General features: G+C 44.8%; 1 protein-coding gene across 1 annotated transcript in view; it reads left to right on the top strand.

Annotated features, from left to right (window-relative positions):
- LOC133765234 (ATP-binding cassette sub-family E member 1-like) overlaps positions 1–25,205 on the top strand; it is a 1,116,285-nt gene extending 1,091,080 nt beyond the window's left edge. The window contains exons 7-8 of the mRNA XM_062198883.1: positions 22,690–22,811; positions 24,958–25,205. Of these exons, the coding sequence (XP_062054867.1) occupies positions 22,690–22,811; positions 24,958–25,205 (370 nt within the window). The remainder of the gene's footprint in view (positions 1–22,689; positions 22,812–24,957) is intronic.
- The last annotated feature ends 800 nt before the right edge of the window (positions 25,206–26,005 follow it).

Genomic DNA, 26,005 nt, shown 5'->3' on the forward strand with positions numbered 1-26,005 from the left:
ACAATATCACTGATGAACATTGATGTAAAGATTCTCATTAAAGGAAGAAAGAGAGGAACGAAGGAGGGTGGGATGAGGGAGAAAAGGGGAGAGAGAGGGAGGTAAGTACGGATATCTTATAACTGTATCTATGTGGGCTGGCCTTGTGATGCAGCAGGTAAAGCTGCCACCTGCAATGCTGGCATGCCACGTGGTGCCGGTTTAAGTCCTGGCCACTGCACTTCCAATCCAGCACCCTGGTAATGCATCCTGGAAAGCAGCAGAAGATGGCCCAAGAGCACGGTACTCTGCATCCATGTGGAAGACCCAGAAGAAGCTCCTTACTCCTGGGTTTGGCCTGGCTCAGCTGTGGCCATTGGGGCCATTGGGGAGTGAACTAGTAGATGAAGGAAGATCTTGGCTCCTCCCTCCCTCTCTGTAACTCTTTCAAATGAATAAAATAAAAAATTTTAAAACAAATCGTATCTATGAAATACATTAAATTTGTTCTTTTTGCATTAATAAAAATTTAAAAATAAATAAATAAAATCAATATCTGTGCTTTGGACACAAATGTTCTCTACGTTATTATTTTAGCCTTTTCTGTTTATTGAGTTCCAAGATTGAGTTCCAAACCCACAGGTTTGACTCCCTGGCTTTTTTGGGCCTTTGGGGGATTTGGATTTCAGGGGCTCACTAGAGTCCTTGAATGGATGCAGTAACACTTGTTTAATCCATCTCTGTATGGTGTTCAGTCTCTTGCCTGCCTTCCACTCTATCCACCCATCAGGGCAAAGTGGCTTGTGGATCAGGCAGAAGAGTCCAAAAGGTACTAGAAATAATGAGAGAAGCAGAGGTGGCTTCAGGATGGCTCTGGTGACAAGATGGGACCACCCTCTGGCCTCAGTTTACCACTCACGCCACCCCTGTAGCACCCAGAGCACAATCCTGACTGCATAAAAGGAATTTGAATACTTTTTCGGCCTGGACTACATATAACCAGGGCTTAGTCTTGTCTCTTTTTTTCTTTATTTCCTGCTACAAGGACTAAATTTGGACTTGCTTAATAAATAACTTTCATCTCTATTTTAACATACATTTTGCTATGGAAAAATACATTGTGTGATGTCAATAATGTAAAAAAAAAATAAAAGTTGGTTTCTCTTTTCTATAGCAAATTATAGTTGACTTCTCTTTTCTTTATTAAATCTAAAAATAAATTTGAAAAGCTGTACTTTGAAACTCTGACATCTCCCTTTTCTGACTTTTTTGGTTCTAGTTAAAAACTAGCCCTCTTATACTTAACAGAATAAATTCAGTTACTTCTAGCATAATGTAAACCCAATTTCAGAGGGTTAGGTTCACAAAGCAGTAGCTTCTTTCCTCAATATGAAACACAGAAATTGGGCTTACAGTCAGAATGAGAACATAGACAAATGTGTATCCCCTATACAAGGCAACGTGTGCCATCCACACCATAAGTCACAAGGTTTAAGAACAACAACATGACTGATAAAGTGTTTAAAAACAACATTGTGGGGCCTGCACTGCTGGCAGTGCCAGCATCCCATACGGGTGCCAGTTTGAGTTCTGGCTGTTCCACTTCTGATCCAGCTCTCTGCTATGACCTGGGAAAGCAGTAGAAGATGGCCCAAGTCCAAGCTCCTGGCTTCAGATTGGCTCTGTTCCAGCTATTGCTGCCATCTGGGGATTGAACCAACGGATGGAAGACCTCTCTCTCTCTCTCGTCTCTGCTTCTCTGTAACTCTGCCTTTCAAATAAACACATAAATCTTTTTTAAAAATTGCTAGTTTTAATTTTAATAACATTTCTTGCCAACTCTAATCTGAAACTGGAAATTGGTATCCATATAAGTTGAAAAATATGTACACTGTAATGTATGTAACCCAAATGTATTCACCAAAAACAAACAAACCTGTCTTTGGTCAGTCCAGTTAAGTAGGCTTGACTCACTGCACGGTGCACCTGTCCGTGGGGAGAGAGCTCATCACTGCAAGCATTCAAAGGGGTGGAATCTCATGATTCGATTCAGCTCTGGCTCTGAGCTGCTGTTTCAGCTTATGGATCATTTTAATCTTATTTTGCACCATGTCAACCCAGAGGTAAAACTCGTAAGTACTCCTTTTGTGACACCAAAACTCCAAGGCTTTTGTGTTTGAAGCACTATACAGAAACTTTGGTGAAAAATAGGGGATTACAGTTTAAAACTATAAGGCCAAGGGCAGGCATTTGGCCTAGCAGCTAAGACACTAGCATGCCAATGCCCCACATCTGAGTGCCTAGGCTGGATTTCTAGAGGCCTTAAATCCTGACTCCAGCTTCCTGCTAAGGCAAAACCTGGGATGCAGCTCTGATAACTCAAGCAGTTGGGCTCCTGCCACCCACATGAGAGACTTATGTAAGTATCAAGGCTCTCAGCTTCAACCCTCTGGCTGTTGAGTGCATTTTGGAGTGGACCAATGTTTAGGAGCTCTTTCACTCTGTCTCTCTATGTACAATAGATAGGTAGGTAAGTAGCTAGGTAGATAGATAGATATAGATGATAGATAGAGTTAGATATGAAACCAGATCTTAAAATACCTCTTCCTTTCCTCACAAATAGTTATAGTTGTTGCTCTTTTGCTTTGGTATATTACCAAAATCAAGTCCTTTACTAAGCCCTTGAACTAGCTGCCATCTTTGCAAAAGTGAGGGTTTTTTCCCCCTACAACTTCTTCAACCCTGGGCAGCACAAGTGTTTGTGCCTCTTCATTTCTCTTTGAGACAGCCCTACCAGTGGTCCATTAGTGTAAACCAGGGCTCTCACATGCAGTGGGTAGATATAGTTCCTGAGATCTGGTCTGCTTAGAAAAACACACCCCTGGGAGCATTAAGATATGTTCACAATTGCGATTACGTACGAACGTCAAGGTGCATTAAATAGTGCAGAAATGTATTAGCCTATAGCATTGGAAAGTTCAGAGTCAGGGTAAGCTTCAGAGTTGATCTCTACTCTGCTGTCATAAAGAAGATAGTGTTCCTCACAGTCAGCCCCACCCTGTAGCCAGCTGGCCATGGCCATAGGAAATTAACTGCCATTTCTCCTTCTCACAAGATACAGATGGACTTGATTCTGACAGTCATTGAATAGATGTCCTTAGATTTTCAGTAACTAGGCTGCCCCAAATTAGTCTCGCTGGCCAGGAAACATCATACAGGAGCTGGCTTAAATAGAAACAGCCATACGAACGACGAGAAGAACAGGGTTTTCCTGCTTGGTTTATGTCAAGTCAGGCTGGGGATGGAATAAATCCCCATCAAACTCCACAATGAGCGAGGCCCATTGGTGAGCGGAAGAACTTGCATTGTCCCCTACCAGAGGGAATCCACATGTGCCAGTTCAGCAGCCCAACACCGTGCTTCCTGGGGATTATCTACGAGGGCGACTTTAATATTTCCACAGGTCTATCAAGTCCTGAATAACTTACACCACTTACACCTACTGCCAGCAGGTTCTAAACATAACAGAGGGGCCGGTGCTATGGCATAGCAGGTAAAGCCACTGCCTGCAGTGCTGGCATCCCATATGGGCACCACTTCGAGTCTCAGCAGCTCCACTTCTGATCCAGCTCTCTGCTGTGGCCTGGGAAAGCAGTAGAAGATGGCCCAAGTCCTTGGGCCCCTGCACTCACGTGGGAGACCCAGAGGAGGCTCCTGGCTCCTGGCCTCGGATCAGTGCAGCTCCGGCCATTGTGGCCAATTGAGGAATGAACCAGCGGATAGAAGACCTTTCTCTCTCTCTCTACCTCTCCTTCTCTCTCTGTGTAATTCTGACTTACAAATAAATAATCTTTAAAAAAACAGAAACTAACCCCAGTTAACTGTTAACTGTAAATAACAGTTAACTGTTCCTTCTCATGTTTCCACTTGGTCTCATCACTGGGGCTTAATATATAGTCCCACTTCATCACTTCAACCTCCGTGACTCCACAAAGCTATCCTGCTCTGTTGCCTGCTTTTGTTCCAAATGAACTTCCCAGTCCTTCAGGCCTCCCCCTGTGATTTCTCCTCATCCCGCAGGTTCCTGCATCCCTGAGTAATACTTCACCATGTGTTTTGCCAATAGGACATTGGACACTTACAGATACACGGGAGTCACAGTTCTAAATCATAAACTTCATGGTAGCCAGAACTTTTCTTAACCTAGGATGTGCTTGCTTCATTCTTTGTTTCCATAATTGTAGCCACAGTTGGCTATCTGCATGTTCTGTGTCTCACACTATCATGGATGTATTTTTAATCCCAATGAATTCTCACAACAAAATCATGTATACAGATTCAGAAACTAAGGCTTGGGTGGAACAGATGCTTATCTCCTTTATGACAGTGCAGACCCAGGCCCATCTGATTCTCTCTTTCCTGGATCATGATAGAACACAGCCAAGCCCATCTTCAACTTCACTCGTACATAATACTCACTTTTGCACAAAATTTCTCCTTTTGAGGAATGGACTTTCTGGACCTAATTCCTCTGAAGAGAGTTATTAGAGGAGTTTCACGGTGTAGAAAATTTTAATTTGCTCTTTACATAAGCATTCCAGATGTTAACTATAACTAGGGAGGCTTTCTTAGCTATGGCCAATGTTTATTATGTGCAACAGAGTGTAGCCTTGTACTTCCTAGGAGCCTCAGTCAGTGTAGATTTCATGTGGCTAAAGTATGATTGTAATACAACTCTGTTACTAGAACTCCTATTCACGCTCACTGAAGTAACCCGGGCGCTCTGACTCCACTCACTGATCCTCTGCCAAAAGTCTCACCAGAGCCATCAGAGGCAGGATATCCCCAAGAGAAATGCCTGTCCACCATCCAAGAAAAAGAACAGTTGGTACAAAATGAAACAAAATGTCTTGATCACACGGTAGAGCAGTTTCCTTTCAGAGGTCTCCATCTGCTTGCACAACTTTCTGAGTTACTTCCACATAAAACACAAATTTACAAACTCCAGCAGCAGCCATCTGGGAGCACAGAGTGACTCCTCACCAGGTGGATCGGTCTTTCTTGTCTTCCTGCCGCATACATTTAGTTAAGGATTGGAGATCATCATTTTTGTGCAGGCTCCCAAGACTGTTAGTAATTTCCAAGAGGTTCTTTACCACTAGGGACATCTTTTCCTTCCAAAGGATACTGGAGACAAAATTATTCATAGACCTGAGAAGTCACTTTTTGTTCGTTTGTTTCTAAGCCTTGTTTGTAATGTATCTGTAATGTATTCCAGCTACTAGAACACACTGCTCACCTTAGAGTTTCAGGTACAGTCTGTGACAGATCATCTTAGTGAACACATGAGATTCATTTGTACTTATCAAGGTGTATTTCAAATGTTTTAAATGTTTCTTCTTAGGCAAGTTCAATGTGTCCCTAAGAACTAGGTTCCTAGAACAATTGTCTATAAAGTTGTAAATATCCAACTTTCAAATCCATCCAAGTCTAGTGATCACAAAGAGAAAACTGCTAAAGCTAGCTTCTTTGGGGTTCTGCTCTGTGTCCTGACTTCAGAGATGTCATTCCGTTGTTGTCATCCCCACGCCCCTGCTCCTCCGGTTACCACCAACACGATCAATACTGTGATCACAACACTTTTGTACCTTAACTTCCTATTGCACAGTGAAAAGAAATTTAAACCTCCTCAACTTATTGCTAAGATAAGGTAACAGAATAAAAGACATTTACGACAGCACTGTGCCTTCATAAAAGGAGGAAGCTACGTGACATAAGTACAAGACTCTGATTACTGATTAGCAGAGACATTTAGTCCTGTGTTATTCCAATACAAAAATGTCATGAAAGAAATAAAAACAGAAACGCAATCTACTAACACAAAGGGATGCAGGAAAAGCAGTACCAATAAAAAGAGCCCATACTGTAAGTTTAAAAAAGCAAAACCTGTCAAACAACCTAACATTAAATCCAAAGAACCAGAAAAGAAGAACAAACTGAGGCCAAAGTTAGCGGAATGAAGGAAATACTACAGAGCAGAGCAGAAATCAATGAAATAAAGCCTGGAAACGCTGTAGAAAAGATCAGTGAAACTAAGAGGGTTTTTTTAAGACAAAGAAAATTAGCAGATCTTAGGTAGACAAAGGAAAAAAAGAAGACTCAATATTGTAAGTGGTGGAGGAGATAAAACAACAGATATGACAGAAAAACATAAAACACTCCTAAAAGCAATTATGCTCCAGCAAGCTAGATAATCCAGAAAATGTTGGTAATTTCCTAGAAATATGTTAGCCACTAAGATTTAATCATGAAGAAATAGAAAAAATAAACAAGACAATGATGAATAAGGAGATTGAGTCAGCATTCAAGAACTTCCCAGCAAAAAAACACCACAGCATCTAATAGCTTCATTCGTTGTATCAAGCAGTGACAGTCTTTTTAAACTTTATAAATAAAAGAGGTTTAGCTAGCTTACAGTTTTGGAGGAGGAAAGTCTAAATGGCATACATGGTGCCGTCTCTGGCAAAGACCACCTTGAGGGTGACAGAGTGTGTGCAGGAAGAAGGGTCACATCTTAAACCAGGAGAGATGTTGTTCAAAGGATACAGAGTTTATTGTGCAGCATGACTAAGTTCCAGGTATCTAATGCTTGTCTCAGTGGCTATGGTTAATAACAATGCCGTATTTTGTACTTGAAATTTTCTAACAGTGTCTCACATGCTTTTGCCACACACACACACACACACACACACAAATAACGTTGTGAAGTTATGGGTATGTCAATTAGTTTGACAGTGGTAATCACAACACGTCAAACATCACATTTTACACCTTAAGTTTATACAATTGTCATTTGTCAATCATACCTCAATAAAGCTGGGGAAAAGAAGTAGCTGTGTGTCTCTTGGATGTGATTTCTCCTTTCATTTTCTTTCTACTCCACTTAGCTGCATTGTCACAAATGTTCCCATGGGGATTTTCAACTGAGTTATTCTATGTGATTTTGAGACCTTATTGTATTCATGCTACTGTTGAGATTATTTTCCTAAATCTGCCAGCTTGTGTCAACCACACAGATTTAGCTGCCTGGGAAACGTGTGCTGAGAAAGTTTATCTGGGATCTCTTGGGATCAACAACTGGGGACATGAGGGCATTAGGACAGGGCACAGAAAGTACATGGAGGAGACCCACTGCGGCATAGCAGATAAAGCCGCCGCCTGCAGTGCCAACATCCCATATGTGCGCCAGTTAGAGTCCCAGCTGCTCCACTTCTGGTCCAGCTCCCTGCTATTGCCTGGGAAAGCAGTAGAAGATGGCCCAGGTCCTTGGGCCCTGCACCCACATGGGAGACCTGGAGGAAGCTCCTGGATTCAGATCGGCCCAGCTCTGGCCATTGCGGCCAATTGGGGAGTGAACTAGCAATGTAAGACTTTCTCTCTCTCTCTCTCTCTCTCTCTCTCTCTCTCTCTCTCTCTCCTTCTCTCTCTGTGTAACATTGCCTTTCAAATAAATAAATCAATCTTTTTTTTTTTTTTTTGACAGGCAGAGTGGACAGTGAGAGAGAGAGACAGAGAGAAAGGTCTTCCTTTTTGCCGTTGGTTCATCCTCCAATGGCCGCTGCTGCCGGCACATCTCGCTGATCCGAAGCCAGGAGCCAGGTGCTTCCTCCTGGTCTCCCATGCGGGTGCAGGGCCCAAGGACTTGGGCCATCCTCCACTGCCTTCCTGGGCCATAGCAGAGAGCTGGCCTGGAAGAGGGGCAACCGGGATAGAATCCGGCACCCCAACCAGGACTAGAACCCGGTGTGCCAGCGCCGCAAGGTGGAGGATTAGCCTGTTAAACCACGGTGCCAGCTTCAAATAAATAAATCAATCTTAAAAAAAAAAAGAAAGAAAGAAAGTACATGGACTGCAATGGCATCCCACAGGGACTTCCCTTGATCCCACTAAGAACACTGGGTCAGGGACAGCCCTCAGGTTTCCTCAGACTGAGGCAAGGAACCAAGCCCTTCTGTTTCCTCACGGAGCAGTTACGGTGGATGGGGCGTGGCTTCGAGCCAGGATGCCCTCTTCAGCCAAGGGCAATTCTTGGAGAACTCCACTTGGCAGTCTTCAGTTGCCAGTCTCTCAGTGGCTGTGGGAATGAGACCTGAGGTCTGTTTGAGGGCCGGGGAAACATTTGAAGCATCTACCACACAGTAACAACCTCTCAGAAAAGATGCCTGCATCTCGTTGAGTTACCAGCCCTCACTTGAGGCACTCCATTTCCCTGAGAAGGTGGCACAGACACCACCCAGGGAGCTCTGTGAGCTTCTTAGGATAACTTTTACAAACGAATGCATAAAAACTGATGGACATTTGACAGCCCAAGTGGGCAACAGCAAAGACAATATATTAAATTCTACTAACACAGAAACAGAGAAAACATTTTGGTTGTATGTGACCTGCTACAAAGCAATCGCCCTTAAAATCCGTTCCCTTAGAAGAGACAAATGTAGTTTCAGAATGAAAGCAGCTGTAGGCCATGTGACAAAGAAACACACTTCCTTCTGCACTGTGTTGCTTACCCTTCCTGAAGCAAGAAAGCAAGCATCTGGTCCATGGGGAAATGTGCCCGTCTCCTCCCCATCCCCAAGCCAGGTGCAGACTGTGACTTCCCACCCTCTGAGCTTAGAGTGGAGAAGCAGGTCTCTAATGCTGAAGTGTATTGTTCCCTGTGCTATTAGGAAAAAGGTTAGCTGATAGGCACTGCAGCGACAAGGACTAATAGGGCCTCTATGTTAAAGATTATCGCTGGGAAATCTGTAGAAGTGATATTGACACTTTGAAATGTGATGATTTTGAACAGCCCTGATCTTGATCGTTGAAGAACAGAATTTTATTTTTTTTTCTGTATTACTTAACTCTTTGCTTAGTGTATGGTTAATCTTATGAGTATAAAGTTAATTGAAAAGAGATATTTGTGTAAAATAAAAATGGGACTAGGAGAGGGAAGAGGAAGAAGGGTAGAAGTGCAGGTAGAAAGGAGGGTAGGGTGGTAAGAATCACTGCTTTTTTTAAAAAAAGATTATTTATTTGAAAGGCAGAGTTACGGAGAGCAAGAGGCAGAGAAAGAAAGGGAGAAGTCTTCCATCTGCTGGTTCACTCCCCAAATGGCCGCAACGGCCAGAGCTGCACCGAACCAATCCAAAGCCAGGAGCTGGGAGCTTCTTCTGGGTCTCCCACTCAGGTGCAGGGGCCCAGGGACTTGGGCCATCCTCCACTGCTTTCCCAGGCCATAACAGAGAGCTGGATCAGAAGTGGAGCAGCCAGGACTTGAACTGGCACCCATATGGTATGCCAGCACTGTAGGCGGTGGCTTTTTCCGCTATGCCACAGCGCTGGCCCCAAGAATAACTATATTTATAAATTTGTATATGTGAAATGCATGAAGTTCATATACTTTAAATAAAAGATTTTAAAAAAAAGGAATATTGCAAAGTTAGAAAATGTAGATGTTGAAAGACCACTGGATTTTAATATTACTTATCATTTAGAAACAATAGTGAGTGTATTTTGCTGTTTTCTGACAGACTTCTTTAAAATATTATTTATCAAGTAATAAATATTGGAGCCAGCATTTAAAAATATCTCATGCATGACCTTCAATTTTCAAAATAAATTTATTCTTTCTGGTGGTGCAATACTGTTTTGCCATCATTCAGAAACTTTCAAAATCCTATGTGAGTCTGAGAAAGTACTTCACCGTGGTTGCCACTAGTGGGCACCACAGGAACATGAGCAGAGGGTACAAGCGTTCAGGCATGGCAGTGGCAGGAAAGCCACTCAGTTTAACTTGAAAACCATTGTGATATCAAAGGAAACAGCTGCTATGAGTCATCATCTTCTTCTAAAAACAAGAAACAAAAAAGTAGCGCTTCTTCCAAACAAGCATTTAGGTTCATCTTGGAGGAAAATATAATGGTGCAGAAATAATAATGGAGTCTAGTCTGATCTAAATAGCCACTTAGAAGAACTCCACTTGGCAGCCTTCAGTTTCCAGTCTCTCAGTGGCTGTGGGAATGAGACCTGAGGTCTGTTTGAGGGCCGGGGAATTGGAGCAATTATAAATCAGATTATATCAAAGTGAGGGTCCCCCAACACTCTCCATTAATACATCCCCCCACTGCCCGACTAAAAGTTAGATAACTTGACTGTTCTTTCCTAAAGTCTCCGCCCTATCTGTTTATAGACCACCTTTTCCCAATGTGAGGAGAAAATAAAGAAGCTTTAAGTCAACATTCAATTATTTAATTATTTCTGATATGGCCCTGAACTAAAGATACAGTTTGGACACTTCCCTTTAAGTCAAGTGCTTATTAAATAGTTATCAGTCTCATATATAAGTGAATGCTCATCTCAATTAACCATTTATGCCACTCAATCAGCAGCAGCTACCCAATCAGTATCACATAATCCTTAGGAACCAAAGCCCTGACATCCACCCAAATTCTGGGCTGATACCCACTGTGTCAGTTACGACCGCGTACCACTCCCACTTCCTATCAAAAATGAACTCGATGCTCATTGGGGAATGCAGAGGACAGTTAACCAACAGCCCCCAGCCACAGTGCATTCAGGATCATCTTTACCTGAAGAGTCTCAAAGCAAAATGCAGAGCCGTCAAGGTTCAGATAATCCAAGGGGGGTAGGGAGATTTCATAGCAAAGATTGCTCATTAGAGGAGGCTTGTATTGAGCAGAGGCCAGACCCAATAGCCTCACCCTGCTTAGTTACTGGCAGAGGCTTCTCAGGTGAGTCTGCTTTGGGTTGACTCTTTCTCAATGCTTGCTCTCCAGAGGACTCAACCAATACACCTTCCTGTGTTAGCTTTTCATCATTTCAAATATATATATATATATATACACATATATACACACACACACATACATACATACATATATACCTGACAGGAGCTAACTATATACAGAGAAAATGTTCATTTTGGCCCACGGTTTAGAGATTCACAGTCCAAGATTAGGTGGCCTCAATGACTCAGCCTGTGGTGATGGCACCCTGGCTAGTCTAGGGCATCACATGGCGAGAGAGTGTCAGTCTATGTCTCCCCTTATAAAGCCACCATGACTGGATTATAGGAGCTCCACCCTAACTTCCTAATCCAATCTCTCGCTTCCCAAATGCCCTATCTTTAAATACTATAATTGAATTTAGCTTTCACTCTCAACATCATTAAGACTTTGGGAACCAAGTCTTTAACACATCGATCTTTGTGGGACACCCAAACTAATATTCAAACTGTAACATCACCCCACCACTGCCACGTCTTTCCTGTAGTTGGTAGCCCCAGGTTCTGCCTTTCCCTGGGCAGGAATTGGTGCTTCCAGGTTCAGATTAGAGAAAAGCAACCTTGCTACAGCATTTGCTCTCTGTGCTTCAGCTTTCCATCAACCAAAAGCATTTTCGCATGCTAAAAATCTGGACACCCAGGAGGCCCATTTCTTTTCTCAGAGTAAGACCTTTAATAATAGCATCAATAAGTAACATTGCTTGCATCAATAAAGGGCATTATACCTTTAATTTAAGCAAATCCACTTATGCACATTGAGCAGAAAAGGTGGGAGAGAACAATTTAAATAGGCTGATAATTATGCCCACCGTTCTACAACATAAACCTGCACTCGTGAATGTCTGATGCAGTCAAGCTGGAAACAGAAACTCCATGCTCCAGAAACCTTTAGAAAGAAAGCATGAATTGTTGCCGTTGAATTCTCTACAATGTAGCAGTGGGTTCGTTTCTGAGAAGAGCAGCGTGGTGGGGGCAAGAGGCGCGGAGTCAACACACAGACCCCGGGAGTCCGGTGAGAGCAGGCTTGAGGCGAGCAGCCTGCAGACTCGTTTATTACAGTTGATACAACAGCTTATATAGCCAAGACCAGCCAATCTGGTCAAGGGGCGGTCTATACCCCAACCAATCACAGCCTGTTGCCTGGCAGTTTCCAGAGCCATCCAATCACAGCCTGTCGCCAGGCAGTTTCAAATCCATCCAATCACAGCCTGTCGCCAGGCAGTTTCCAGAGCCATCCAATCACAGCCTGTTGCTAGGCAGTTTCAAAGCCATTCCTGACTAACTGACGCTCGCTTGCCAGTGGCCACCTTCGCATGGCCTTCTCATTCCACTACATTTCCCCCTTTGCTTATTGGCCCCTCTCCCCTTTTTCCTTCCATACTTGATTGTGGTGGAATGAGAAGGCCATGCCAAGGTAGCCACTGGCAAGCGAGCGTCAATTAGTCAGGAATGGCTTTGAAACTGCCTGGCGACAGGCTGTGATTGGATGGCTCTGGAAACTGCCTGGCGACAGGCTGTGATTGGATGGATTTGAAACTGCCTGGCGACAGGCTGTGATTGGATGGCTCTGGAAACTGCCTGGCAACAGGCTGTGATTGGTTGGGGTATAGACCGCCCCTTGACCAGATTGGCTGGTCTTGGCTATATAAATGTTGTATCAACTGTAATAAACGAGTCTGCAGGCTGTTCGCCTCAAGCCTGCTCTCACCGGACTCCCGGGGTCTGTGTGTTGACTCCGCGCCTCTTGCCCCCACCACGCTGCTCTTCTCAGAAACAAACCCACTGCAACATTGTGGAGAAATCAACGACAACAATGAATGATCTTAAAAGTTTCCTGACCAGGGGTGGTATCGTGGTACAATTGATTAAGCCACAACCTGAGACACAGGCATCCCCTATGAGTCCTGGATTTTCCATTTCCAATCCTGCTTCCTGTAATGCACCTGGGAAAAAAGTGGGAAATGGCCCAAATTGTACCATCATCTAGAAAGAAAGAGTATGATACATGCTCTAAGCAGGCGGTTCTCCAAGTGTGATCCTTGGACCGCCAGCAACAACATTTAGAAACTTGTTAGGAATTCTAGACCTACTGCATCAGAAACCTTGGGAGCTTAGCCTCTTTGACAGTTTGTGTTTTAATAAATCTTCCAGGTGATTCTGATGCATGTTAAAACATTAGAAGTACTGCTCTAAGGCAGAGTTTCTCAACCTTGCTACTATTAATATTGCAACTGAACAATTCTCTTTTGTAGAGTGGCTATGCAAGCCTTTTCCCACTACCAGTGGAAGCCACCTTAGCCATGTTTATTGTTATTGTTTAATAAATATTCAGTCTTCTCTCTCTATCCTCCATAGGAGGAATATAATTCTACACTTCAGTTATATTGGGGCTAAATCATTACTTTGGTCAATACAATGTAAGTGACTGTGACTCAAGAAGAAGTTTGTTTTCATTGTTTATTTATTTTTACTTATTTGAAAGGCACAGAGACCCAGAGAGGCAAAGAGAGAGAAATATCTTCCACCCTCTGGTTCACTCCCCCAAATGCCCACAATAGCTGGGGCTGGACCAGGCCAAAGACAGGAGCCGGGAACTCCATCCAGGTATTCCGCATTGGCAACAGGGACCCTAGTACTTGAACCATCATCTGCTGCCTCCCAGGGTTCACATTACCAGGAAGCTGGATCAGAGGAGGTAGAACTTGATCCCAGGCACTCTAATAATTTGGGATTCAGGCATCCCAAGCAGCAGTTTAACTTGCCTTAACACAAGCAGAAAATTTACCTGTGCTTACAAGGTCTGGCTTGGGCTGTCGAATGTCTGCACTCCACTAAGAGAATACGCCTGGACACATGAAGCAGCATTATACTCAAAAATCACAGGATGAAGTTGAGCCAGAGTCATGCAAGAAATAAATGTTGTTGTTTGATGCCATTGAAATTTTAGAGTCACACACTCGGCATAGTTGTACAGTAGGGACCTACCAATATCATGCCAATGAGAAAGATAGATATGAACAGCTTAGCTAAGATTGCCTTTATGAATAAACAGCCATTTTCTTCCCTATCATACATATTAACACAACTATTTTCCCATTTAACCCTAAAGAGAGTTAACACAGTGTCTCTCTAGAGAAGTTCATCTATAATTCCACACCATGCCCTAGACCTTTGCTATGGCTACTGACATTTAAAGGAAGTAATATCAAAAGCTGGATTTCTTGTTTATAGCCATTGTCTATGTTCTCATTAAACTAGGATTTTTTTGCTTTTTACTTGTTAAACTTCATATTTGATGAACTATTAAGCCTTTTCATTGCAATGCAAATTTAAAACATGTTATCTTAAAAGCTAAAAAAAGACAAAAGAGAAATGGAAGGAGGATGGGCAGAAGAGAGGGGGAGAGAGGGAGGGAATGAGGAAGGGAATATCATTACCTTCTTAGAACTCTATCTACAAAGTATAATGAATCTGTTAAAAACTAATTAAAAATTAAAATTAAAAAATTTTAAAAAGAAAAATCTTGGTTTCTCAAGAACAACAGCCATGTGAGTGTTCAGGAGCTAAGGGAACTAGTGGTTACTTCACTGCATAGTGCAATAATTTCAAAGGACAGCGCTAATGGAATTAAGCGGATAAACTACAAGTTAAAGTGTTAAGTGCTGTACTAAAGAAATGAAGAGTTATCTAACTTCTTGAAATGTCTTCAAGCACTCTTCTGGTTTTCGTTCCAGCTCGCTGCCCACTTCTTAGTATCCTTTGTTGACTCCTCTTTTGTTCTATCATCTCTATGCATCTTAAAGTACCCAAAACTTTACTCTTTTCTCTAAATATATTTTCTGTCAGTCAGTTAATCCAGTTCCCTGATTTAGAATACCATCAACACACTGACGACCCTCCAACCAAGAGTTTTCAAGCAGAACTCCAATTGTCTATTACACCACTTCCACTAGAATGCTGGTTAGGTATCTCAAAATTAATATATCCAAAACAATTTATTTACTTTTCAATCCCAAATATATTTATTCCCTACCACCAATTCCTTCCTCAATTGAGGAATTGGTGTTAGTTGCTCTGCCACACACCTAGGAGTCATTCTTGAATCTTTCCTTTTCAGTAAGTCATCATTAGTCCACCTCTAAAAATATATCTGGGGACAGGCACTTGGTACAGTGGGTAGGATGTCACTTGGAATGCCCACCACAGATGAAAGGCAGAGCTTGGCCATCATAAGTAGGAGAGGCTAAAATGGTGAGAAAGCTCCATTAGCAGGGAGCTGGATCAAAAGTGGAGCTAGGGCCAGCACTGTGGCGTAGTAGGCTGAACCTCCGCCTGCAGTGCTGGCATCCCATATAGGTGCCAGTTCATATCCTGGCTGCCCGTTTTCCAATCAAGCTCTCTGCTATGGCCTGGGAAAGCAGTACAAGATGTCCTCCATACCCATGTGGGAGACCTGGAAAAAGCTTCTGGCTCCTGGCTTTGGATCAGCCCAGATCCGACCATTGTGGCCATTTGGGGAATGAAACAGAGGATGGAAGACCTTTCTCTCTGTCTCTCCCTCTCTCTTCCTGTAACTCTACATCTCAAATTAAAAAATTTAAAAAAAAGAAAAGAAAAGTAGAGCAGCCAGGACACGAACCAGCTTCATATGGGATCATGGTATCACAGGTGGCAGCTTTACTTGCTATGCCACAACCACTGGCCCCAAAATTCTGATTAATCAAAATCAAATTCACACCAGAAATCCATACCTTCCATGCATTGTAGATAACTGAAGTTGAATTACACTGTTTTTCTAGACTAAAATGACAATTCATATTAATTCTATTAATGATCCTGACTTAATGGTAAAGGGTAGATTCTTCAAAAGAAGGCAAGAAATTGAATTTACGTTCTGGTGACTGAATGATATATTAATTATGGATACTATTCAAAAGACACAAAAAGAACATGATAAAAAGTCACTATTTCCCAGTATCTTGTTCCTCTCTGCAAATGTAATCAAATGTATTGGTTTCACCTGTATCTTTTCAGCTACTATATGTACTTAGATTTCAGGTCTAATACGATTTCTTTCCCCAAAACCCCTGCAGATGTATCATTCAGATACCTGAATGTTAATGGCTAATAGGTTCAGGGTGGAGACTTGATCTAATTACAGCAACCACCAGGCGGGTCTGCTGGGAAGTACTTAGATTATTAAGTGGGTGTCCTTGATAAGTGGTTCTCCAAAGAGGGTTAGTCATTTTTTTGTTTAAAGATTTATTTATTTGAAAGGCAGAGTTAGAGAGGAGAGGCAGAGAGAGAGAGGTCTTCTATCCACTGATTCACTCCCCAAGTAGCCGCAACGGCTGGAGCTACACCGATCCAAAGCCAGGAGCTTCTTCCGGGTCTCCTGTGCAGGTGCGGGTGCCCAAGGACTTGGGCCATCTTCCACTGCTTTCCCAGGCCATAGCACAGAGCTGGATGGGAAGTGGAGTAGCCAGGACTCGAACCGGTGCCCATATGGAATGCTGGCACTGCAGGTGGTGGCTTTACCCACTATGCCATAGTGCCAGCCCCAGTTAGTCATTCTGAGTTGAAATCCTGCCTAGCTCTCTGCTTCCTGGCTCAGCATGCGATTGTTCCTCCACACCTGCCATGGGCAGCCTCCACAGGTGCTACGTGATCCTGAACTGTAACCTCCAAACTGTAAGCTAAAATAAACCTTTTACGTCTGGAGCATGTCCTGTCAGGTATTTTGGTTAAAGTATTGAAAACGTGACTAACATATAATATACACAAGCAGGCACATGGGAATCCTTTGTCCCCCTTCATTACTAAGGCAATAGCAAACTCTCCATAGTTCTGCACTTTGGTGGTTTCTTTTTTTCACTTCATCCATCTGGAAGGCTATTCCATATCAACAAATTAACAGCACAATAATAAAAATAGCAAATAATGATATCACATTTACTATATGCCAGGTATATTCCATGCAACTGCTGAAGAACACAGGTTTTTTAAAATTCTTAATGAAATAAACAAGAAGCAAAATCTCAAATTCATACTAAAGATTCCAATTCCACTTAACAGGAATTAAGTCTGTATTTGATCTGTAGAGGGAAGTCCCAGTCTCCTGCTCCTGTCCAGTGCATGCCAAACCCACGCTCACACCTACACTCCTTCAGGCCCTACCAGGATACCATCTGCAGGAGGATGCTAGATTAATCATTCTGCCCGTGGAGCTGGAGTGAACTAGCTCAGAGTACTAAACTAAGAGGCTCTACCTGAGTATACACTAGCCTCATTTCCATACCCGTGTCTCACCACTGGCCCTCCGATCCTGATAGGCACTGTAGAACTTGTGGTTTAGGCACAGCCGAGCATCAACAAGTCAGACCTCAGGTCCTTCTTGGGCACGAGGAGCAGTCCCTACCACAGAACATCCAACTTCCGTCAACACAGGAGGCCAGTTACATCCACGTCACATGCATAACTTTACAGCTAATTTCTCCTTCACAGTGTTTAAACATAACCACCTTCATAAGCCCAGCGTGAAGGAATTTCAAAGACAATCTATATCAAATTAAAAAATAATTTTATTCAAAAATCTTCAAATAATGTTTGCTTTTTAATTTACACATATGCAAATCTTTCTCACAAAGAGACCGGCTCTTTGGCCTGGGGTATATAGTTTTGATAAAAGGGAGGAATGGGGAAGGGTTGGAGAGAACTCTGAGAAGAAGAACTAAAATACCATCTGAAAGCATGGCTCATTGGTCTGGACTTCCTGACATAGATTAGGGGTGATCTTCCCTACACGGATCCCAGGCAAGGAAGAAAGGCAGCACCAGGAAACTATTTAGCTTCCCTGAGGAGGGACTGGCCAAAATCAGTGTTTGTGGTTGATACTGGCCTAGTATGAAGCTTGCAAAACTGGAATACAGAACCCCACAGCTGGGGAAAAGCAGGTAATGAAGGCACCGGAGCACCAAAGAGGAAAGGCTGTGCTGTTAGTCCGACAGCTTCGGGCACTGGTCACTACGTTGAACCCAAATCCAAAAGGACTCAGGTTGCCCAGGACCTTGTGCACACCGCTGACACCATAGCCAAAAGCACTCATTGCTGTCAGGGGGCTGGTCACACCGTTGACCCCACACCCAAAAACAGTCATGTTGCTCGGGGCGCTGAAACCAAAGCCAATAACAGTCTCGGTTGCCAAGGGGCTGGTCATATCGCTGACACCAAAGCCAAAAAGAGTCTTTGCTTGTACTCATAGTTGTGGCAGAGGCAGCTGCACAGGAGGCAAGAACCTGGCTAGAAAAGACAGGAGCAGTTGAGGCTGGAGCCCGGTTACTGGAGGCCGCGGCTGTTGGGGCTGGGGCCCGGCTGGTGGAGGCCGCGGCTGTTGGGGCTGGGGCCCGGCTGGTGGAGGCCGCGGCTGTTGGGGCTGGGGCCCGGATTGTGGAGGCTGCAGCTGTTGAGGCTGGTGTGGTTGTTGACATAGTGCTCCACGTCACGTGTTTAGCCAAGTGCACAGGTGCTGGATTGAAACTCGTTGTCACCATGGTGGAAGACCTGGAAGAAGCTGGAGGTGTGAGTATGGGGCCAGATGGCAAAGGGCCCTTCCTCTTCCTTCCAGGTGCAGTCAGAAACATCGCGTTGAATTTTGCGAATAAGTCGTTATCACCAGCACCACCATCAGAGGAGAGAGCGTCCAGAGCCCGGCTGGTGGACGCAGGAGCCTGGTGAGAGGAGGCTGCAGCAGTTGAGGCTGAGGCCGGGATGGTGGAGGCTGCAGCAGTTGAGGCTGGGGCCCGGATGGTGGAGGCTGCAGCAGTTGAGGCTGAGGCCCGGATGGTGGAGGCTGCAGCAGTTGAGGCTGGGGCCCGGATGGTGGAGGCTGCAGCAGATGAGGCTGGGGCCCGGATGGTGGAGGCTGCAGCAGTTGAGGCTGGGGCCCGGATGGTGGAGGCTGCAGCAGTTGAGGCTGGGGCCCGGATGGTGGAGGCTGCAGCAGATGAGGCTGGGGCCCGGATGGTGGAGGCTGCAGCAGATGAGGCTGGGGCCCGGATGGTGGAGGCTGCAGCAGTTGAGGCTGGGGCCCGGATGGTGGAGGCTGCAGCAGTTGAGGCTGGGGCCGGGATGGTGGAGGCTGCAGCAGTTGAGGCTGGGGCCCGGATGGTGGAGGCTGCAGCAGTTGAGGCTGGGGCCCGGATGGTGGAGGCTGCAGCAGTTGAGGCTGGGGCCCGGATGGTGGAGGCTGCAGCAGTTGAGGCTGGGGCCCGGATGGTGGAGGCTGCAGTAGTTGAGGCTGGTGTGGTTGTGGATGTAGTGCTCCACTTGACGTGCTTGGCCAGGTGCACAGGTGCTGGCTTTAAACTCACGGTGGAGGTATTGGTTGTTGTCACAACAGTAGGGCTGGAAGAAGTTGGAGTTGTGAGTACGGGGCCAGATGGCAAAGGGCCTACACCCTCACTTCCAGATGTGGCCATGGTCTTGCACATGGGTGCTGTCACATTCTCAGGAGCAGCACCAGCAGGGCAGACAGCGTCAGGAGGCGGGGTGCCTGGCTTGTCCAGCAGCCTCTGTGGAGCGGAGGTAGGGAGCTGGCCCCATGGCGTGGTGACTTTGGCAGATGTCTCAGCCTGGAGGGCTGGCGGTGGCTTGGTGTCACTAGCCAGTGTCACAGCAGGAGCAGCGATCAGTCCCACACAAGGGGCTGCGGGCTTGAGGCCTAAAGAGTTGGCGGGAAGACGCTGTGGCCGCGAAGCGTCAACAGGGCCCATTAGGCGGGCTATCTTCGCAGGCGAAGGGGCCACCGTCGCCGCTACTCCAGCACAGTCCGGGAAGGCTGGGAACCGCGGAGCAGCCTGCCTCTTTATCGGGCCCCAGAAGGCAGCTGATGAGGGCGCAAACTTCCTCTTCTGTGGCCAGGAGCCGCCAGGTGTAGGCGGGGAGTTCCCCAAGCCTGGTGTCTCTGCGGCTGCACAGACCGCTCTTCCTCTCTGGGACTCCCTGCCCGTCACCAAGGGAGGTGAGGTACTGGAGCGAGGCCCCAGCGCCTCCTCCCCAGTCACCTTTGCTGGCCTCTCTGGTGTTTTGGAGCAGGAGGCGGCCGGCCCGCAGGAGGCACTCGAAGAGGGCCAGCCCCGCTTCCTCAGCCGCAGCAGGCCGCCAGTGGAGCTGTAGGAGCTGCTAATGGCGTTGCGGACGGGCACGGGGATGCCAGCCGCGGTGGAGCTCCCCGAGGAGCGCTCAGAAGAGCGGCGGGGTCTCTTACTCAGGTGGGCGTCTGAGTCTTGGGAACCCAGCGGGGCCCAGACGGCTGACTGCCCCTGCCCAGGGCCAGCAGGGCACCCTCCCTGAGTCTCCGGGCCAGCCAGGAGGATCGGGTCTTCCCCCGCGGGGCTCCTCCTCCTCTTCCTCTCTGGGAGGGCGGCTGCACCACTCTGCGGGGCACTTGGGTCCCGGGCCTTAGCCGACTGCGAGGGCTGGGTGCAGCTGAGGATCAGCCCAGGTCCTGGGCGGCGAGTCAGCCTGCGGTCAAGAGGGGGGACCCTCACCGTCCCCGACCTGCACACTGTCTGGGCTTTACCAACAGACAGCACAGGCTTCTTGGGGCTGCCGTTCCAGCACACGGTGGGCAGGCAGCCCACACGGGCATATCGGGGCTGCTGGGTCGGGTAGCGTCTGCGCGGCGCTACTCCAAACCGACTGAACGAAGTCTGTCCATGCCACTGGGCAGGCCTCCCGGAGGGCTGGCAGCCTGGAGAAGGGTCACCGCGGGGCACCTGGTGGCCAGGGGGCGTCGGCAGCGGGGCGCGGCCGGGTGGGTGGCGGTCAGGCGTCTCCCGCTGGTCCTTGCCCTCCTGCGAGGGGACAGGCTGGGGTGGGCCGGAAAGGCCCAGGTCATTGCCCATGGGGCGTGATTGGGAGAGTTAATATCCTTTTACAAGGATCCAAAGTCGAGGGGCGGCTGCGCAGGGAGACTTCCCTTTGCTGCCAACTCGCTGGGAGTCAAGGCGACTGAGGCCCTACATTCCAAGTGAACAAAGAGGCTCGCTGCGTTCCACCCGCTTCCTCTTCCCCTATGCCCGCCCAGGAGAGCTGGGGACATCTGTTATGCATTTTGCTGAGTGCTTCAAATCGTCTAATAACGGTTAACTCGTATAGTATCTCAGTTAACTTTATACTTTTAAATGAAGCTTCTTAAAATATATATTATTATAAGGCTATATAGTGTACGCTGACAATAACCCTAACTATTTAACCACTCCTCTTTAGGACATTTAGATCGCTGTCAATGTTTTGTTACTACAAATGCTATGTTCTCAATAGATGAAAAACATGACTTCCTAACAGAAGAATTTCTATTGGGTGAGCCACAGGATCCGGAAACACTAAGACCAGAACCTTTAGATAGATTCTTCAACACCAGGGAAAAAGAAAGTCATTGTGCTAGTACAACATCCCAGAGAGGATGCTCTGAATTAGGAAAGTGATAGGAAAATGTGCAGAACTATGTTTGGAGGGCCGGCATTTGACCTAGCAATAGTGTTTAGTGTTTAGTGTGTCTAGATCTAGTGCTTTCTAGGTCATTATGTCACCCGCTTGTAATGCTCATTAATGTCCTCATAACTTTTATATCTATGAATTATTTCTCTAAACTAATTACATAGAATTCGCTATAATTTTGCTTATTTTTATTTTAATAGAAGCTGGATATTCTTAATTTCTTGCTACTATGGCGGACAAATTAATGAGAATTGCTATTGTCAACCATGACAAGTGTAAACCTAAGTGTTCCATTATGCATGAAGCTATTTCCTTTCTGGCCTTCACTGGATTTAATTATCTAGGTAATATTTTGCCATGTAGCCTTTTGTTATTATTTCCTATCCCTTGCTTTTTCCATCTGCGTTGAAAGTTCTCAGGTTAAGGATTCTGTGCTTCCTCTGCATCTCCTGAAGCTGCTAATAGAGGATACTGCAAGTCAGGGCTCACTACATAAGTACAGTTGCGTACTATTCCAACAGTTTAGTCTTTATCTGGATTAAACCTGTTACAGTGGTTTCTACTTTAAAGTTTATTTTAGAAAATGATTCTTATTAGCAACACGTTTTTATCATATATATGTGAACTGTTCTCTTTTTGGTTTAGGAAAACTGTGTTTTTAATTTTTTTTAAAGATTTTTATTTATTTATTTGAAAGAGTTACGGAGATGGAGAGGCAGAGGTAAAGAGAGATCTTCCATTCACAACAGCCAGGACTGGGTCAGGCAAAAGCCAGGAGCCAGGCTCTTCATCATGTCTCACACATTGGTACAGGGGCCCAAAAACTCGGTCCAATTTTCACTGCTCTCCCAGGCCCATTAACAGGGCACTGGATCAGAAGTGTAGCAGCCAGGACTTAAACCAGCACCAGTATGGGATGCTGCTCCACTTCCTGTCTAGCTCCCTGCTAATGTGCCTGGGAAAGCAGCAGAGGGTGGCCCCACTTAGGCCCCTGAATCCATGAGGGAGACCGGGAAGAAGCTCCTAGCTCCCGACTTCTGCCTGGCTGTTTCGGCCTTTTGGGGAGTGAATTAGCAGACAGAAGGTTGCTCTCTCTCTCTCTCTCCCTGTCTCTCTCTCTCTCTCTTTCTAACTCCATCTTTCAAATAAATAACTGTTTAGAAAAAAATATAAGCACTGATAATGTGAACATGGAGAATGTTTTATGACTTTAATATATACATACTTTAATATGGTTAATACACATCTTTTTTTCAAAATATTTTCATGAAATTTGTAACTTTAGCAAGATGTTACATAAGACTTTTAGTTGATTGTATTTGTTGTGTTAAATTTGAAAGTTAAAGAACTGTTTTGATTTTCAGGTACATCATTGTGGTGGAGCATGATCTTAGTGTATTAGACTATCTCTCTGACTTCATCTGCTGTTTAGATGGTGTACCACGCGCTTATGGTGTTGTCACTATGCCTTTTAGTGTTAGAGAAGGTAACTTAATGCTGATAAGATCTATATTATTATTAGTACTGAGTACAGAGTTAGAGAAAGGGGGAAATAAAGAGGTCTTCCATCTGCTGGTTCATTCCCCAAATGGCTGCAATGGCTAGGGCTGTGCCAGGCTGAAGCCATGTGGGTGCAGGGGCCCAAGGACTTGGGACATCTTCCCCTGCTTTCCCAGGAGCATTAACAGGGAGCTGGATTGGAAGTAGAGCAGCCAGAGCTCAGACAGGTGCCCATATATAGGATGCTGGCATTGCTGGTGAGGGCTTAACCCACTATGTCACAGCGCCAGCCCCAGCTAAGGTTCTTTTGAGTATATGTTTTTATGTTAAAACTTTAAGTAGTTTAAAAATGTTTTTGAAGTCCTGATTTGGGCCAAATAAATGTATCTCTTCATTTATTCTGTCAATACCTTTCTTCTAGGCTAAGTATACATGTTAAATGACATGGTTAGATTCGCTGTCAAGAACTCCCTAAACTTCTGATACTTGCTTCCTCTTATTTCACTTATATGTAGGAAACACTGAAAAGGGCATATTTTACTGCTTATGAGATAATTCCCTGTAGGGGCCAGTGTTGTGGTGCAGTGGATTTAAGCTGCTGCCCACAGTGCTGGCATCCCACATGAGCACCAGTTTGAGTCTTGACTGTTCCACTTCCAGTCCAGCTCCCTGCTAACATACTTGGGAAAGCAGTAGAAGACAGCCCAAGTGTTTTGGCTCCACCAATATGGGGAACTTGGGTGAAGCTGCTGGCTCCTGGCTTCAGCCTGGCCCAGCCCCAGCTGTTGTGGCATATGAGGTGGATAGGAGATCTTCTGTCTGTCCCTCTTTCCCTCTAACTCTGCCTTTCAGATAAAATAAATAAGCTTAAGATTAAAAAATAATAATTCGCTGTAGAGAGGGATTCTCAGATATAATGTTTGTTTACTTTTAGTTATTGAGACCTTTTTGGGTAATGCTGGTTACCTTTGTGTAGTGAAGCCAAAAACCTGATGAGAAAACAAATTTTTTTAATATATTTATTTAAAAGGCAGAGAGAGAAAGAGATCTTTCATCAGCTGGTTCACTCCTCAAATGGCCACAATGGCCAGGGCAGGACCAAGCTGAAACCAGGAGCCAGAAGCTTCATCCTGGTCTCCCACATGGGTGTAAGGGCCCAAGCACTTGCACCATCTTTCGCTGCTTTCCTGCATCCCCTATGGCTGCTGATTCTAGTCCCAGCTGCTCCACTTCCAATCCAGCTCTCTGCTGTGGCCTGGGAAAGCAGTAGAAGATGGCTCAAGCACTTGGGCCCCTGCACCCATGTGGGAAACCTGGAAGAAGCACCTGGCTCCTAGCTTTTGGCACACAGATTGGCACAGCTCCACTCTGGATCAGCTAAACTCTGGCTGCAGCGGTCATTTGAGGAGTGAACCAATGAAAGGAAAACCTTTCTCCCTGTCTCTCTCTCACACTCTCTGTAACTCTTCCTCTCAAATAAATAAATAATAAAATCTTCAAAAAAAAAAAAAAGTAAATGTGGATGGCATTTTATTAAAAAAAAAAAAAAGGATGTGTTTTGTTGTGTTTGTGTGCACATACGTCCACACACTCATGGGCATATATATATATATATGGATGAATTCGTTAACATTTACAATAGATGCATGAAACAAACATGTTGTCACTTCATTTTATGCAAACCTGTATGTTAGGAAAATTCCATAGGAACTTTTGTTTTTTAAAGATTTAGTTTATTTATTTGAAAAATAGAGTTACAGAGAGAGGTAGAGCCGGAGAGAGGTCTTTTCTATCTGCTGGTTCACTCCTCAAGTGACGACTGCAGCCAGAGTTTAGCTGATCCAAAGCAGGAGCCAGGAGCTTCTTCTGGGTCTCCCACAGACTTGGGCCATCTTCTACTGCTTTCCCAGGCTGTGGCATAGAGCTGCATCAAAAGTGGAACAGCTAGGACTTGTGCCAGCACCCTTATTGGAAGCCAGTGCTGCAGGCTGGGGCTTTAGTCCACTGTGCCACAGCATCTGCCAGAAATTTAAAATCTATACATAGATTGCATCCAGGAGAGCCTAGAATTTTGGGAAAGTTTGGTTTTTAATTGATCTTTACTAATCTGTGAACAATTTTCCTTCCAACAGGCATAAACATTTTCTTGGATGGCTATGTTCCAACAGAAAACTTGAGATTCAGAGATGCATCACTTGTTTTTAAAGTGGCTGAGACAGCAAATGAAGAAGTTAAAAAGATGTGTATGTATAAATATCCAGGGATGAAGAAAAAGATGGGAGAGTTTGAGCTAGCAATTGTAGCTGGAGAGTTTACGGATTCTGAAACCATGGTGATGCTTGGGGAAAATGATAAGTTTTCCTTATTTTATAATATGTAGAAAAGTCTGTTCTGTTAGTTCAGTAAATGAAAAAGTCCATGAAAAAGCCTTAATTCAGTTTTAAGATTGTCAGCTAGGTTTTCAATTCACAAATTTTTCATTGTAGCCTCATAATTTTGCAGCAATGTATATTTCAATCTCATTAATTCAAGTTAATACTTCTTATTTCATAGCCTTCAATGGAGATGTTTTCTCAGCTGGCTTTTCAGTTATTCAGCTTGCAAACTGACTAGGGGGAAAACAACTAATTCCTATGCATAGTCTAGTTTAAAAAGTTTTTTTATTTTCTACACTTCTATTTGAAATTTATTTTAAATTTAGGATAATTTATCTTTTAAATAGTAGATGTAATACCAGCATTTCTTTCTTTTCAAGATTATTTATTTGGAAGGCAAAGTTAGAAAAAGGCCTTCCATTCCCTGTTCACTTCCCAAACAGCCTCAACGGCTGGGACTGGGCTAGGACAGAGCCGGGAGCTTCATGCAGTCTCTCACCTGGGCGGCAGGAGTCCAGGCACTGACAGTCTCCCACTGCCTCTTCAGGCACATTAGCAGGGAAGCTGGATCACACGTGGAGCAGCCAGGACTTAAACCGGCACCCATGTGGGATGTCAGTGTCCCAAATAGTGGTTTAACCTGTTGTACCACAATGCTGGCCCCATATTACCTGCATTTTTCATGTTAAAGACAATGAATTTGAAAACTAAATAATCTGTACTTACTACTTTCTTTTTTTTATTTTTATTTTTTATTAAACTTTTATTTAATGAATATAAATTTCCAAAGTATAGCTTATGGGTT

Source organism: Lepus europaeus, chromosome 8, assembly GCF_033115175.1.
Source record: "Lepus europaeus isolate LE1 chromosome 8, mLepTim1.pri, whole genome shotgun sequence".
Classification (NCBI taxonomy): domain Eukaryota; kingdom Metazoa; phylum Chordata; class Mammalia; order Lagomorpha; family Leporidae; genus Lepus; species Lepus europaeus.